Here is a 15,675-nt window from a genome sequence, read left to right as displayed (position 1 = left end):
GTTACCTGAATTAAAGAGATTCAAGATTAGACTCCCATCTAAATCGCAACAGATATTGTCATTATGTTCATCTATTAGCATTAACATACCTGCAAATCTAAACCATGTCCATGTTGCCCAGACAACAACATAGATGGAAGAGATGACTGACCCGAAGCGGCTGCTTCCTGTGACTTGCAACCTGCTGACGTAGGCCTGGAAGATAGCTCCAGAGATCAGGACCCAGGGGATGGTCAGGTGCAGGAGAGAAGGGTTCATACTCATCCTTCTTGAATGAAGAGCTGACAAAGCTGCAACCCCATTTGAAAGATAGAACAGAGCATCTGAGGTCTGATCGCCCAGGGGAAGCACATCCTGATCTCCCTGTTTAGACCTTCTACATCTCAAAACCCTAATCAGCTGCTCAGAAGACACTGGTTGTGGTCCTACAGGTATGAGAGACTTTTCTGCAATGGTGTTGATGAGACGGGTGAAGGTGCCATAGATTGAGACTGCAGTGAAGAGAGAACAAGCTACTCCAAAGAAGATGTAGTAACCCTGCAGGGGGATCTGAGAGACTGTGGAGATTGTGACTAGGACAAAGAACAAGTTATGGATCAATTCCAGGACGTCCATGTTCAGGCTCCCTATACAGAGCACCAAGGCTGCCACCACAAAGAACCAGTCTCCTACCATTGCATCCCTTCCAGAGACAACTTTACTGTCCTCCACTATTAAAACAGACACAACAAACTCCTCCCAAGCTTTGATCAGCCAATATGTGGCGTGTAACCCAAACTTTGTGGTGTGGTAGCAATCTTGACGCAGGTGGGCGTAATAGCTGGAGAACAACTGGGCAACTGAGATGATTGATACCCAGGCAACACCTAGACCGAATGATTTCATGTAGCCAAAGCTGTAGAAAGCAAAGATGGATGGAGCAATGGAGTCGCAGAAGAAACCCAAAGCCATTGGCTCTGCATATTTTGTGTTCTTCTTCTTCTCCTGGCCTCCACTCTGAGCTTTTCCTGAGTTGGGGGTCCCTAGTAAGAGAACATTAAAGAGTGGGGTACCAAAACCTTTCAGGGCTAGACGTTGAGTCAGGCCTTTGATGAGAAGAGCCGCTGAACCATAGATAGCAAAGATCAAAATGAGCAACTCCAGAACCCCAGAGACAATCAGAGCCCAGGAATATGCAGCTAAAGCTACTGCTTCAAAGATCAAGGTGGCTGTGATGGCTCCAAAGACAAAAGGCATGATGTAGTTGACTGTGGCAGAGCAAAATGCAAGAAGAAAGGACAGAATGATGTAGGGGACCAGACCAGCGATTGCTGACTCTTTCATGGACAAACATAAATAGCACTGCGTGGAGTTATTAAGAGACACGTTGCTCATCATGTTGATGGATGAATTGCTCATCATCGGATCTATTATTAATGTCATATTTGGATTTTCAGGCAGGGCACCATAGTAAATTCTAGTTGCACCATAACTAGCCCAAAGAGCAGAGTAGCCAATGAAGGCGGTGCCGCTCAGATGGTCGTATTTACGGAAGGAGAGCAGCCCAGCCACCAGCTGGCATACACCACCAATCAGGATGAGATGTACACCTGGAAAAAAAGTTGCAAATTGGGGATAAGCTCTCTTCTTAGAACTATAAACTGTGGTTAATTTTGTTGTTTTACATCCAGTTTTACCTGCGAGAATGTTCTCTACTCCAACTGGAGCATTGCCATTGTGAGCTGTGTTGAAGTTCTGTAGAAGTACAAGGAATGCACTGATCCCATTTGACAACATGCCTAAAACTCCTGGTTCCCCATAGAAACTGGCAGGAAACCCATCAGATGCAGCCATGATGGTTTCAGTGACAGACTCTTGTTCTGATGAAGAATATCACAGAGAATATACCTCACCAAGTCTATAAATCCACACACTGACCAGCTGTTTAAGATGATGTTTCATTGATTAAGTTTGTACCATTCCATTAAGATTCATACCTTGTATTTCTTAAAATACCCAAATATCTAGCACAGCTATTTTACATACATTTATTGAATTCATTTTAGATACATTATGCGAAGGTTTGGTTCCTCAGTACCAGAGTAGAAGGTAGAGCAGATTTTAAAGTGTTTATCTGTCTGCATTCTATCATTTTTATAAATTACAAAAATGTCCTACAATAAAGAGCAAATATTTTCAATATTTTCACACATTTTAATATGTAATGTATAATCTAAAACAAGCAATTGCATTTAGATCCAAAGCAGTGATTCATCACAACCCATGCCATTCAATTTTTCTTGAGTAATTTCAGTCCTTAAAAAGAGAAAGAACTTAATAGTTAAGATAGTTTATCCAGTTAAAACACAGTTTACAACAACTTTTCTTGCCTGTTCCTTATAGTGTTATGTTTTAGACAAACTTAAGTTTACCACTCCTAATCAAAATTGCTTATATCCTGCCCAGAAAAATTTAATTAGTCACATTACCAGATATGATATCTAAATGTCTAATATAGTGTTGTAAACCTATGAATCTTTTGACTAATGTATCTTTTTATGTTTTTAGACAATAAGAGATAAGTTTGTTCTGAAAACAATAAGTAATAAAACTGAAGCATTACCTGGTCAAGACGCTTCAAAGATGAAATGCTCAGTGCTCCTGGTGCACAGATGAAGTTTTATCCAGTATAAGACTCTTGGATTGTAGGCGGAGTTTCAAGCTTATGTCATCAACTAGTTTCCTTTACTTTGGCGATTACATAGTAGCATGTCTTAAAATTTTTTAACAATGAATAAGACAGGAACCTGGAATTCCCTACCTCGTTCCTTGTTCCTGTGAGGCAAGTTTTAGTACCTGGGCTATATAAGGTGACACCCTTCCCAATATTAGAGCAGCATCATTCAGACACTCTGAGCTAACAGCACAGAAAACCCGAGAAGCACTGAGGGGAAAACAGGTTTTCAACGAGAAAAAATACAGAAGGCATCATGTTCAAGCTGCAGGTAAAATAACATTAATGTAATTTAAGAATCCATGAACATGCTTTCTATCATAACTGCATTTGAAACATTTTAATGACATTTAAAACATAATTTTCATTTCTGAGGCAAAAACTGTTACAGAAGCTAATACAGAAACTACAGCTGTCAACAGAGCATGTTGTTACTATTAAACCATTGTCTTCTAAGACACTTGCTTCACATCACCTGTGCCTGACAAAGACAGAAACTGATCAGATAAGCCTTGTACTTACATAACTAAGATTGCATGAAATCATTTGTACATTTTACTCACTTGTAGAAAACCGTCAGACCAATCTGGGCTGCCAGAAGAATCCACAACTCTGCTGTGGCAGGTGAGAATTTCTGGCTCATTATAGTGTTTTTTTGTTTGTTTTGTTAATTTTTTTAGACTTTTTGTGGTTGAATTGTGAAAGGGTTTCTTTTACATATCTCATAATCATATAATTTTCTTTTTCTTTCTTTCCAGTGTGTGGTATTTGAATACTTTTGATTATTAGTGTAGCTTAGTGTTTTGGACATATTCAGATCCTAAACTTCTTTTTAAACTTAATGATTCTAAAATCAGCATTTTCTATGTATATTTGCACATTGTAAATGTATAACTCATTTCACCATTTTAGGTTAATATTTTACTTTATATAAACCTTCTAAACTATACTCATCACATCTTCATTAACCCTCAGGTAAAAGAGAAATAATTTTTTTCTCCTTCCAACAGTGTTGAGAAGCCCGACTCCTGAAGAAACAGTCACTGCTAGTTTTGGGAAGTTTATCAGTAAGGTCAAGCCCCAGCACCTGTCCTCGGTGGTTCTCCACCGCAGTAAAAGAATGGTACTGGACAGCATTGGAGTTGGTCTCATTGGTAGCACAACTGAGGTTTTTGAAATGGTACTACAACACTGCAAGGTAGGAAATAGAAAAAGTGAAAATATATATCTATATTTTTGAGTAAACTTACGATAGTAATTTTAGTTTCAATAAATTAACTTCTATTTTATATTTGGCTGTGAGAAGAATATTTTTATACAGTCCCACTATTTGACTCTTATTTAATTATTCAGCTTGTAGCAAACCTGTAGAACTGGACAAATTCAAAACTGCATTTTACATGTATTCAAATATTCAAATTCCAATCTTACTGAAAGCTAAATATTTGTTTTTCAACTGTAAATTAATATTTCATGTTAATTTTTACTGTAACCAAAACTAACTGTCTTCTTTTAAACATCAGCACATGTACGGCCATGATAACATCTGCTCAGTGTATGGAAAAAGAGGCATCAAGCTCTCCCCAACATTGGCAGCTTTTGTCAATGGAGTGGCGGTAAGTGTAGTTATATTACTATTACAAATAGACTGCTAGTATTTTACATCAGTAATAAAAAAGAAAATTCCAACCACCACAATCAGGATAAAATTTTGAAAGTGATCCTTTATGTACAGTAACTTTGTTTAAGGATAAATCATTGTTTATTTAAAGTGTATCACCAAATCCAAAAGAAAAAAACTATAGTTCATAACCTTTTTAGACATGTTTTTTTTCCACTAAGAGAGATGACTTTTGGTATTACTAAATAATTAAAAAACTTTTTTTTTTTTAATCACACCGCAGACTCATTCCATGGACTTTGACGACACCTGGCATCCAGCAACTCACCCATCAGGGGCCGTCCTTCCTGGTGTGTTAGCGCTCAGTGACATGATGCCAGCCAGCAGGAAACCCAGCGGTCTGGACTTCTTACTCGCGTTTAACGTGGGCATCGAGATCCAGGGCCGCCTGATGAGGTTCTCCAACGAGGCCCGCAATATTCCTAAAAGGTCAGTTCCTCAGAGTCGGATTGCATTCACACTGGAACTTCCAGATTATTTGTAACTGAAATACATACAGTATGTATTTTTGTTAATGGTTTGAATCATATACTTTTTTATGTCTTTGCAGATGATATTTCCTTTTAAAGTTAAAAATGTATATGCTGAAAATAACTGTTTTGGAAGGTTTTACTAAGTAGTTGTGCAAAGTGAACCCAACAAAGGCCTCACACACTTTAAATGTGTGAGGCCTTTCATAGCTTCATAGTGTTTTTCTCCTCCTCAGCACAGAAACTAAGAGATGTTTTGCTTACTTTTGTGCTTGGGCTTGTCTCTGAACTGTGGTACCTTTGGCTCTCTTTGGCTAAGTGGAGCTTTTTCTGTTGACACTGCTCATTCCTGAAATAGGTAAAGCTCATCCCAGGTTCAGTCAGGACAGAAATGTGGTTTTCATCAGCAAAAATTATGATGATGCACAGAGTTTCAATACTTTCAGTTTGGGTACACAAAAACACTGAACTAGCAGAGAAAACAACTCTTCACATTTAGCTTGGAGGCTTTTTTTGGATAATTAGATGCATAAGTTTCCTTTGCATCATCTCATTTTTAGGTGCAACTAGAAATGCTTGACACACTAGGAATTGAAATACAACCTAACTTTTAAAAAAGTTATTATGTTTATGCAGTAGATATTCAGGTCTCTGTGTGTCCTTTGCCAGGTTTCATCCTCCCACTGTGGTCGGTCCCATGGGAAGTGCAGCAGCCTGTGCTCGCCTCTTGTCTCTGGATTCCTCTCAGTGCAGTCATGCCTTGGCGATAGCTGCTTCCTTGGCTGGAGCTCCCATGGCTAACGCTGCCACTCAGTCTAAACCCCTCCACATTGGCAACGCCTCACGCCTTGGGCTTGAAGCTGCCCTTCTGGCATCCAGAGGCCTAGAGGCCAGTCCTCTGGTGTTGGATGCTGTTGCAGGAGTGGCAGGCTTCAGTGCTTTTTATGAAGATTACAAGCCACAGCCGTTAGATTCACCCCATGATGGCCATGCATTCCTGTTAGAGGAGCAAGACATGGGCTTCAAGCGCTTCCCCGCCCATCTGGGGATGCACTGGGTGGCAGATGCTGCAGCTTCTGTCCATAAGCTTCTAGTGGGCGTTGGTCCTGGAAAGATCTCTCCAGATCAAGTCCAGGACATCTTGCTCAGAGTCCCCCTCTCTAAATACATCAACAGGCCTTTTCCTGAGTCAGAGCATGAGGCTCGCCACTCCTTCCAGTTTAACGCCTGCAGCGCTCTCCTGGACGGTGAGGTGACTGTCCAGTCCTTCACCCCTGGCGCCATTAGACGACCCGAGCTCCACGCTCTGTTGAGCCGCGTTCGACTGGAGCATCCCCACGACAACCCCGCAAACTTCAACCTGATGTACGGGGAGGTCCAGGTGACGCTTGTGGGAGGAGACATTCTGAAGGGACGCTGTGATACCTTCTACGGTCACTGGCGCAACCCGCTGACCAACGAGAGCCTGAGGAAGAAGTTCAGGAACAACGCAGAGGTAGTGCTTCCATCAGCGAAGGTTGAGCGGCTGATTGAGGCGGTGGACGAGCTGGACAGACTTGACGACTGCCAGGACTTACTCTCACAGCTGCAATGAAGATATATTGCAAATATATTTAATATATATCATTATATGATGAGTTTCATTGTCACCAATAAACACTTATTTGTACATTTTATCATCTTCATGCTTCTTTAAATTGTATATATTCTATACTTCAAATTATTCTGTTTGAGAGTTACATTCACATAAATGTTCTTTTTCATGTAATCTATTTATGTACATCATACTGCTGTGTAATAATATGTTTGCAAATATTAGAAAGTTAAATGTATCGCAAAAATCTATCAATAAACCATAGAGTTGTATACAAACAACTGCTGCCATAATTCTTTGTTATAGTATTTATATTTTCTTCTGCATTCTTTGCAGTATGTGGAACTGTCTCTTTCGTTTTGCCTTAGTTCATCACTCTCCTCTGAATATTATCATATAAATTATATGTCGTAAACATAAAACTGGCCTGGTGTGCTTTCCTGGATCTACCTCCTTAGCTTGATGAAGCCACTGGTCTCTTGAAACTTTTCAAGGATAGGGGATAAAGAGGATGAATTAATGGCTGGATCAGCAGTAAAAATAAATACCCCACTACAATACGTCTTGAAAGAGAATCATTCTCTGTGTTTGAAAAAGTGGCAAATATTGCATTTATTTACAAGCCATTATAGATTAGTTGACATAAATTATCTTTTCTAACACCTTGAACTAGGTTCAGTTTGTTCTGTTTAAATGAAATATTAGATCTTAGCGATTCTCTAAAGTGTAAATGATTAAAGACCCTGAATGGATGGATATTTTTCGTCTTACGGTATATTAATATTAATTACCTAAAAACAAATCTCAACAAGATGGAAAACTGCACCATCAGGTGAAGGATCTGCGCTTCCCAAAATGTAGTTTCAATATGATTACAATTTGTTACACTGCTGCAAATCAGACAGTAACATTATGCAAAAACCACAAATACACACAGCAGCAAATCTTAAGGACAATGTGGAACAACTCAAACTGAGATCAATGGAATCACAAAATGAAAACATTTTGCAAATCTGCTGAATGAAGCTTGCATTCAGAAGACTCACTAGCTCAAACTAGTGAGTCTTCATGCATTTAACCAATTTTATTAGTTGTCCTTAAATGTGTTTTCATTTTTAAATTAGTATTTAGTGTTTAGGATTGTGTTGATAATTGCAAAAGTAATGTAAGCAAAAGAATATTAAAACAAAGGCTATTTTCAGAAAACAAGAATTTATCATTATTCAATGGTTATTTTTTACAGTAGACAGAAGTCTTCAGTGAGAGGAGCAATCAGACAGATATTTTATATTGAAATACAACTAACTTTTAAAAATATTTATTATGTTTATGCAGTAGGTATGCAGTAATGACCAATAACATCTAGGGGGAGACAAGAGAATGAAAAGTCAGCAGGAAAGAGCAACACAAACCTCTTTGTTCTCAGAAAATGTGGAAAATCAGGTTTAACACACTATGAAACCTTCCAGCTCTAAATTTATTTTCATGGTTGGTACACAATAAACAATAAAAAGTAAAAGTAACAATAAAGAAAATTCATCTATTTAAAAAAAAAATCAACATTAAATTCAAGAGCTTTTGGTATTAATTTCTGAAGGTCTATAAAAGTTTGCCTTTAAACTTAAACTGTTTTTTTTCTTTGTTTTCAGACCAGCCTTTGACCACTTTTAAAATAAAGGTTGTGTCTGATTTTATTTAATTTTGTTTGTTAAATCACTGAACTCTGACATATAATTTTTTATGACAAAAAGTAAACCAGTCATGACAAAAGTAAATGTAGCAAAGAGCCCATTTTAAAAAGGATGTTTTGGGGAATAATGGATAGGTCAGATTTACCTCCATCTTTAAAAAGCCACGGGCTTCTCATTGGATTCATCGTTCATCTGTCTCGATGACGTAAAGTACTGGATGGCTTTGAATTTTTTACACTTGAACAAGCAAAAAACAGACGTGATGTTCTGGTGGCACATTTGACACCTCAAACATAGATCTTGGTTCTCTGGCACAGTATGTTAGACCGATCATCGCAAATCTGGGAGATAAGATGGATCTTGAAACTTTTAATTACATCCATTTTTTTTTTTTTTCATTTGACATAGTTAGCCAAAATAAAGCCAATTATATCAAGGACGTTTTGTGAAACTGTTACATTATGGCTGGATTACTGTAACTTGCTCTATTTTGGGATTAGTGACGTGTTCATCAGGAGCCTGCACATTGTGCAAATGCTGTGTTGGTGTTGGAAAAAGAATGTATGAGCACATTAACCCTCATGACTTTACTTCACTGGTTTCCTGTTTCACAATCAGTTTTAAAGTTATTTTATTCACTTTTGTACCTCTTCAAGATGCCTAATGTGACTTCTATAGAAATATATTTGTTAAAACTATCTCTATGTCATGACAGTATAATATGAGACTCTGCTGCAGAAAGAAGGCAGTATTGCTTCATTTTTGTTTCTTGTGCTCCTTTTGAGGCTCTTAAATCCAGGGTGGTTTTTGTTTGTTTCGGTTAGTTGAAACAAACAAAAACTGGAAGTTGAAGTGTTTTGTTAATAAATTCTGATATCTTAGAAATAATTTATTTGTGTGTTTATTCTGTATGTGTGTGCATAGCTTGCTGTTTGAGAATGTCAGTCCAGAACTTAATCTGTCATCAATTGTTATTTCATACCAAACGTCACCAGTAAAATATTCAGAAACTTACTGAAACTGAGAGCCTTTTGGCTATCAATTCCTGATAATTAGGTGTTACCTCGACTTGGTCATTATGATCACAATTACTAACTCTGTTAATATGCTCCTTTGACACCCATTAATAATTATTCATAGCCAAACTAAGCCTATTGTTGCATTTGAGTCAATTATAATTCTGTTGAGAATTACTGTTTGTGCGAGCATTGCTCGGAAAGGATCTTGCATTTCCTTTTTCATGAAATATGTTTGGAATAATGTCATCAAGTCAGAGAGGAAAGGGTGAGTAATTGGTTTTGAAAGGGGCTGTTAATGTTTGCTTTGTTGCTGTAAATATTTCTGCAATTGTTTCCTGGTAGCAGGTCATGAAAATGTAAAACAATGAGCTAAAGAATCAAGGTGAACAGTATGACGTCAGGGGGACTTTTTCTTTAAACTATTATCTCAGAATATTTATAAGGTTCCTGGTTCTGACAGTAAAAGATGTCATAGCTTTTCCTTTTGACCAAGCATTTATCCTCAATAGTATTTCCTCGTGAAAATACCAGTAATTTGTTTGGTTTGTTTCTTGAATTACTTTTTTGTACAAAGGTAGTCACTGGTTGCCTTTTGAATTTAGTTTTTATATTAAAGCCATTTATTTTTTATTTCTTGTTCTATGTCAAGAACTTTATGTTTATTTCCACTACAATGTTTGTTTCTCACAGAAACAAAATGATCTATGCTCTGTCCAGCATCTCACTGAGTATCTCTTTGACATCTGGAGATTGATGGCTCTGATTTTTTTAATTTTCACAATAACAAGGCTAACATTATATTATGTAGAACCAGTTCAGCATATTGATTATTTGTACCTTACTGTGTGTGAGAAAAACACTGGAATAAACTGGAAACTGGATATCACCCTTCAACTTCTCATGTGAAACACTTTTGCTGGGCAAACATACATATATTGTATGAAACCGGTGTGCACAATGAAGATCGGTCTACAGTTTTCTCAGATTTTCTTACATTTCTGGCTTCTGTGTGTGATTTTATTTTAGTTTGTCACTCACAATTTATTTAGTATTTGAACAAATAAAACAAGCAAAAATAAACTAAAACATTAGCAATTTGTTGTTCATCATTTATTTGTTGAGAGAAGTGATCCATCATTAATCTGTAAATAAAAACCTGTTATTGGTGTGAACCTGATGTTTTACATTTCTTTTGTTTGACAAAAGAATGTCCAGCAAAGAGGAAAATGTCCAGCCTTCATCATTTAAGCACATTTTGAAAACCAGTGATCAGCCCGAAACCTGGGAATAGTGATGGACTCTGACCTGAACCTCCAGAGCCACATAAAGACAGTTACAAAGTCGGCCTTCTATCACCTGAAGAACATTTCCAGGATTAAAGGACTAATGTCTCAGCCAGATCTAGAGAAACTCATCCATGCATTCATCTTCAGTCGTATTGATTATTGCAACAGCGTCTTCACAGGTCTGTCCAACAAATCAATCAAACAGCTGCAGCTGATCCAGAATGCTGCTGCTCGCGTTCTCACTAAAACCAGGAAGATAGAGCACATAACACCAGTTTTAAAGTCCCTCCACTGGCTCCCTGTAGCTCAAAGAATAGACTTTAAAATACTGTTGTTAGTTTATAAATCACTGAACGGCTTAGCACCACAATACATTAAAGATCTGCTTTTATTGTATCAACCTTCCAGACCTCTCAGGTCTTCCGGTTCTGGTCTGCTCTGCATCCCCAGAACCAGAACCAAACGAGGAGAAGCAGCTTTCAGCATAAAACAGCTGAAACACTGACTTCTTTTAAATCTCAACTGAAAACCCACCTGTTTAGAATTGTATTTGAAATGTAATCAATTACAAATTTATTGATGGAACTTGACTTAATGATTGATTCTATATTGCTTTGTGTTTCTGTGTTTGTAGTGATGTAAAGCACTTTGAAATGCCTTGCTGCTGAAATGTGCTATACAAATAAAATTTGATTGATTGATTGATCTAAATAATCAAAACCTGTCTTAATTAGAAAGTGGTCCTGAATGTGTGGCCAACTACATCCAAATACGAAAAAGCATCCAATTAGATGTCAGAAACTGCAGGTCGTACATATTGTCAGACAATGGTTTCATGAAGACACTGATTTCTTCACTGCAGTCTTAAAGTAGGAAAAGTAAGGGAATTATTATTCCAATTCCCCCTTAGTAAATGTTAAAAAACTTAATTATAAAAAATACATAAACTTGATGTATATTTAATTAATGGATATATTAAAATTTGCATATATAAGGATGATAAATGTCATCATAGAACAGAGTTAATCGGTAAATATAGTTTTTATCATTGAAATGTCACCAGATTTCCAGCAGTCACCAGACCGCAGTCTTTTAATCACTTCTGCTTTCATTTTGTGATGGTTCTTTCTTCAGAGTTTCATAGTGAAACGTTTTTATACTGGTGGGGTTCATTTGTCACTAATTGTTTTTTTCACTCTACATGAAAATAAATGATAATCTGATATGAGGGTATGGTGAGGGAAGCGATAAAGAAGTTGAATCTGGATCTAGCAGGATTTAACAGCTTTAGCATCTATTGTTTCAGATTTCAACAGAAACTGTATGAATCACAATGTGTTCTCTATTAATAGAATGTAAACAGTTAGAGATAACATAACACAAAAGGCATGTAGGTTAAAGAAATGTTTCTAAATAGCCAACACACACCTGAATAATGTCATTGTCTTGTACTTTCCAGGTGTGGTGTGTTTTTTCCTGGAATATGACGACATAGGGTATTTGAGCACAGTTTATGAATTGTAAAACGATATCACAGTGGTAGGAGTTTCCAGAGCTGTAGCATATATAAGGACTGACTGACAAGAGCCAGACAGAATCCAGACTTAACTGGGAGACTGAGCAGACAACAGGTATGGAGAGACACTTTCTGCTGTAGTTAATGTTTAGACTTTGCAGAATAATATTCTACCTAAACAAAAAGAAAAATATTGCCCCATTTGACCATGTTCCATCATTATTTGTAAATCAGTAGTATTTTGTTCAGGTTTTTTGCAGGAATTGGACAACAAAAAGATTTTAGGAGTTTTATGTCTCTGCAGTCTCAGAGTTGTTTTTAGTGCACACGGAAATAGAGTTTCCTATATTTACAAGTCCAATTAACTTGATTCAAGCAGGTAATGAGTTATAAACTCAGCACAAGTGCTGCTGTGTGATTATTTTGAAGCGTATGTTCTTTATAATCAGCAAATAACTAAAGCCAGGTCAATTTGAAGGCACACCTTTAATGGTGTTTACTAAACTTAAACTCTTTTCAACTTTTAAACTTCACCTTCAGTCTACATCTCACCAACCTTGGAAGCAGAAAGCCAGAGACATCAGCAGGGAAACCCAAAGATGAATACCTCTCCAGCTGAACTACAGGAGCGCTACAACAAGGAGGGCTTCCTCTCACCGCTGCCTGTGCTGGACGAGACCGAGCTGAGGGAGGCCAGGGAGGCTTTCGCTAAGCTGGAGGAGGAATTTGGTATGTGACATACAGAGGGAGGGAGAATTAGAGGAAAAATTCAGAGATTGAGCAAGATATAGAGAACTGAGATAAGATCTAGTAGACAGGATGCAAAGGGAAGTGAAATAATCAGATTGTGCAAGATGCATAGAGCGCAAAGAAATTTGAGTTTCGTTTGACTCTTTTGTTTAGTTGTGCTACTGCTTCACTGGTTTATTTTTATAGAAGCACGGCAATGCTTTTCTCGGTAAACGTAGCTGTAATGGGATGTACAGATATGACTTTCGCAAACAGGTGCCAAGTAATTCACACATACAAAGAAACTAAAATAATAAGTTCATAAATTAAATATGGAAATAACTGTAATAGCATAGAGAACATAACATTTATTTATTATTTAGTAGAAAAGCCATTACTGGCAATGGTGATTTCAAGACATCTCCTGCATGGAGAAAATAAATGTATACTGTATATTGCATACATGCGACTTTAACCCGTTCTTCACACAACACTTTTTAAATCTTGGAGGTTTAGGGGGCCGTTTCTCCTGTCAGCTTCATATTATTTCTCTGACACATCAGAGTTTACTCTGTTTGAAAATCACTCCTCTTTTCATCTGAAGAATGATTCATCCATCGAACCAGATGATCTTGGATAAAGGAGCTAACCATTTTGCAACAGCCTTCTATTCTATTATTTCAGATGCTTGGGTTGTTGAACGCAAGCATCAACAACGATTGATGCTTGCGCTGTTGATGCTTGCAAAATGTGTCTGTTTCCTTCGTGCTACAAAAGACAAAATTATTTTTTTTACTGGAAAATGACACAGTAAGGAAATGTAATAATATCAAGATAAAAACACCAGCAAATACTGCATGCTACATTCATCAAGTATGACGTGCGAGTGATTAAATGAAACAAATGTTTCAATAAACAGCTGATCTATCCATATACAAATATTAAATGACTACAGTAATACTTTTGAACACACCCAGTTCAGACACAGTCTGTTCTCCTCTGTTAGTTTAATCATGTCGTCTGTTCATTCACATTACATTTTCTTAAAAAATAAATACTTTCTGTGTAGATTTAATAAACTTAACTTTGCACACCAGCAATAATTTTAATGCTCTTCTTCTTCGATGAAAGAAACTCTTTGTCATGATAAAATATTTCTCTGAGAAAACTGTTGACATATCCAATACTTTGTTTCAGCAAATGAATCTGATTTTCTTTTTTTTTTTCTAACCATGTATTTTCATGTATCAAACAGGTACAGAGTACACACAGTACAGCCTCCACAATGTCCATCTTCAGTACCCCTGGGTGATGAACCTGACTAAACATCCCCGCATCCTGCAAGTGATCCAAGCCATCCTGGGACCCGACGTCATTCTGCTGGACTCTCGATTTATCTGTAAATACCCGACAGTCAAACCCGCCAAACTCCAGGAGAGCAAAACAGATCAAAGCAAACCTGATGGAGACGATGAGCTTCCTTATGTGGCCTGGCACCAGGATATGAGGTGAATATAACTTACCAATGGAAAATAAAGCGTATAAAGTGATTAGTTTTTTGTGTTGCATGATTAAGAATGTGGCGTTCACAGGTACTGGGGTATTGCTGGTGGACCTGTTCTGTCTGTGTGGCTTGCTTTTGATGATTCACAAAAAGAAAATGGAGTCCTTCAGGTCATCCCAGGTAAGTTAAATTTGTTAGTTATTTGCATTTTTTAAGTTATCACTGGCAGTCCAGGCCAGCTGTATGCTCCACGTATTTGACGTTAGTCGCTTATAGGAAGTCACTGCTCGGGCATGTTGCTTCATCGCCAAGCAACCCGCCCTGGAAACCTACTGTCAGTCAACCAGGAGATCCCAGAGGAGCTGGTGCAGGTGGACGAAGCTGTGCTTTGTCCTCTGAAAGCCGGACAGATGTCGGTAGGTTTATTTGCCTTTTGTGATAAAACTTTGCAGCTATAAAATGCTCTAAAAACAAGTTTATCTCAATCAAATTTATCTTTTTTTCCAGATTCATGATGGACTTCTTGTCCATGCAAGTGATGCCAACACTTCCCAAAGGAGGCGCTGTGGCTTCGTGATCCGTTATGTTCCCACCTATGCCTACCCCACTGAGGTGAGAGACAATCATATTTTCTTAGCCAGTGGTTCTTTTAGAGAACTTACCTTTCATTTCTAATCACTTTTTCCCTCTGTTTTAATTTTAGGATCCTGATCGTCCCAGGAAATTTCATGCAACAGAGTTGATCTGTGGGGTGGACCAGTTCCACCATTTCTCCAACAAAAGCACATGAAGAATTAGTGAAGACTTCACAACAACTGCTTTAACTTCTTGTTTGATAAATCAAATGTCTATTTAGTGTTTATATGGAATTATGTATATGGACTATAATACATCATTGACTCTAAATTAAACCATTGTCTGATTAACTTATTCTTTCAAGCTGCTAATGCATGTTTAAATATTATTAAAAGAACAAAAAGAATGTTGAAAATCTCATTTTCTTTTCTTAAATCACATTTTTGTTCCTTCACATGTGCATGTGGTTTAAAAATCTGTAAATTTACAGAACTCTAGCCTTGAAGACAAGGGCAGTTGGAAAAAATACATATTTGAGTACAAACCTCCAGGTTGCTTCAAAATGAAACCAACAGCACAGAATATGGCCAGACAGAAGAGGAATCATCTCTGCATGTTGCTATTGTGATATATTATATTATTTACATGTTAAAATAATCTGATCATAGTATCAAGTTTCTACACATATAAATATAATTTCATTTACATGCTCCACTTTCACTGAACAGTACTGTATTAAAGATATTTTAGTAGCATATATAGGCTTTAAAATTCAGAAATGCTTTGGAACGCATTCGACACACTGTGAGAATATTTTTTTTCCCACAGATTGAAAAGAGACGGTGCTCTAGAGTCACCTGTGCATGTCCCAGTTAGACATGTACAGTTAACTGTGC

At 37.4% G+C, this 15,675-nt stretch overlaps 3 protein-coding genes across 3 annotated transcripts; 2 read left to right on the top strand and 1 right to left on the bottom strand.

The window, feature by feature from the left end:
- Position 1: 1 nt before the first annotated feature.
- Positions 2–1,863, bottom strand: LOC114139651 (uncharacterized). Its single transcript, XM_028009693.1, has 3 exons — positions 1,677–1,863; positions 152–1,589; positions 2–5 (listed from the first exon to the last, which is right to left on the bottom strand). Exons 1-3 carry the CDS (start codon positions 1,831–1,833, stop codon positions 2–4), a joined length of 1,599 nt encoding a protein of 532 aa, XP_027865494.1. The 5' UTR covers positions 1,834–1,863.
- A 954-nt stretch (positions 1,864–2,817) lies between these two features.
- On the top strand, positions 2,818–6,668 carry LOC114139415 (cis-aconitate decarboxylase-like). Its single transcript, XM_028009352.1, has 6 exons — positions 2,818–2,984; positions 3,283–3,337; positions 3,724–3,911; positions 4,237–4,329; positions 4,618–4,823; positions 5,534–6,668. Exons 1-6 carry the CDS (start codon positions 2,970–2,972, stop codon positions 6,456–6,458), a joined length of 1,482 nt encoding a protein of 493 aa, XP_027865153.1. The 5' UTR covers positions 2,818–2,969; the 3' UTR covers positions 6,459–6,668.
- A 5,331-nt stretch (positions 6,669–11,999) lies between these two features.
- Positions 12,000–15,194, top strand: LOC114139417 (probable alpha-ketoglutarate-dependent hypophosphite dioxygenase). The gene is made up of 7 exons (XM_028009355.1): positions 12,000–12,085; positions 12,511–12,699; positions 13,955–14,207; positions 14,292–14,383; positions 14,480–14,619; positions 14,711–14,815; positions 14,907–15,194. The coding sequence occupies exons 2-7, from the start codon at positions 12,570–12,572 to the stop codon at positions 14,991–14,993; spliced, it is 807 nt and encodes a 268-aa protein (XP_027865156.1). The 5' UTR covers positions 12,000–12,085; positions 12,511–12,569; the 3' UTR covers positions 14,994–15,194.
- Positions 15,195–15,675: the final 481 nt, after the last annotated feature.

This window comes from Xiphophorus couchianus, chromosome 23, assembly GCF_001444195.1.
Source record: "Xiphophorus couchianus chromosome 23, X_couchianus-1.0, whole genome shotgun sequence".
In the NCBI taxonomy this organism is placed as follows: Eukaryota; Metazoa; Chordata; class Actinopteri; order Cyprinodontiformes; family Poeciliidae; genus Xiphophorus; species Xiphophorus couchianus.
Note: the sequence above shows the minus strand (reverse complement) of the source record. Positions and strands in the feature narration are given on the sequence as shown.

Excerpts from the sequence above, each read along its gene's own strand:
- LOC114139415 (XM_028009352.1), top strand. Across the intron at positions 3,912-4,236 it reads TGGTACTACAACACTGCAAG|CACATGTACGGCCATGATAA; the intron begins GTAGGAAATAGA and ends TTTAAACATCAG. Across the intron at positions 4,330-4,617 it reads CTTTTGTCAATGGAGTGGCG|ACTCATTCCATGGACTTTGA; the intron begins GTAAGTGTAGTT and ends ATCACACCGCAG.
- LOC114139651 (XM_028009693.1), bottom strand. The coding sequence starts at position 1,833 with ATGGCTGCATCTGATGGGTTTCCTGCCAGTTTCTATGGGGAACCAGGA. Across the intron at positions 1,590-1,676 it reads AGTAGAGAACATTCTCGCAG|GTGTACATCTCATCCTGATT; the intron begins GTAAAACTGGAT and ends CTTTTTTTCCAG.
- LOC114139417 (XM_028009355.1), top strand. The coding sequence starts at position 12,570 with ATGAATACCTCTCCAGCTGAACTACAGGAGCGCTACAACAAGGAGGGC. Across the intron at positions 14,620-14,710 it reads TGAAAGCCGGACAGATGTCG|ATTCATGATGGACTTCTTGT; the intron begins GTAGGTTTATTT and ends CTTTTTTTCCAG. Across the intron at positions 14,816-14,906 it reads CCTATGCCTACCCCACTGAG|GATCCTGATCGTCCCAGGAA; the intron begins GTGAGAGACAAT and ends TTTTAATTTTAG.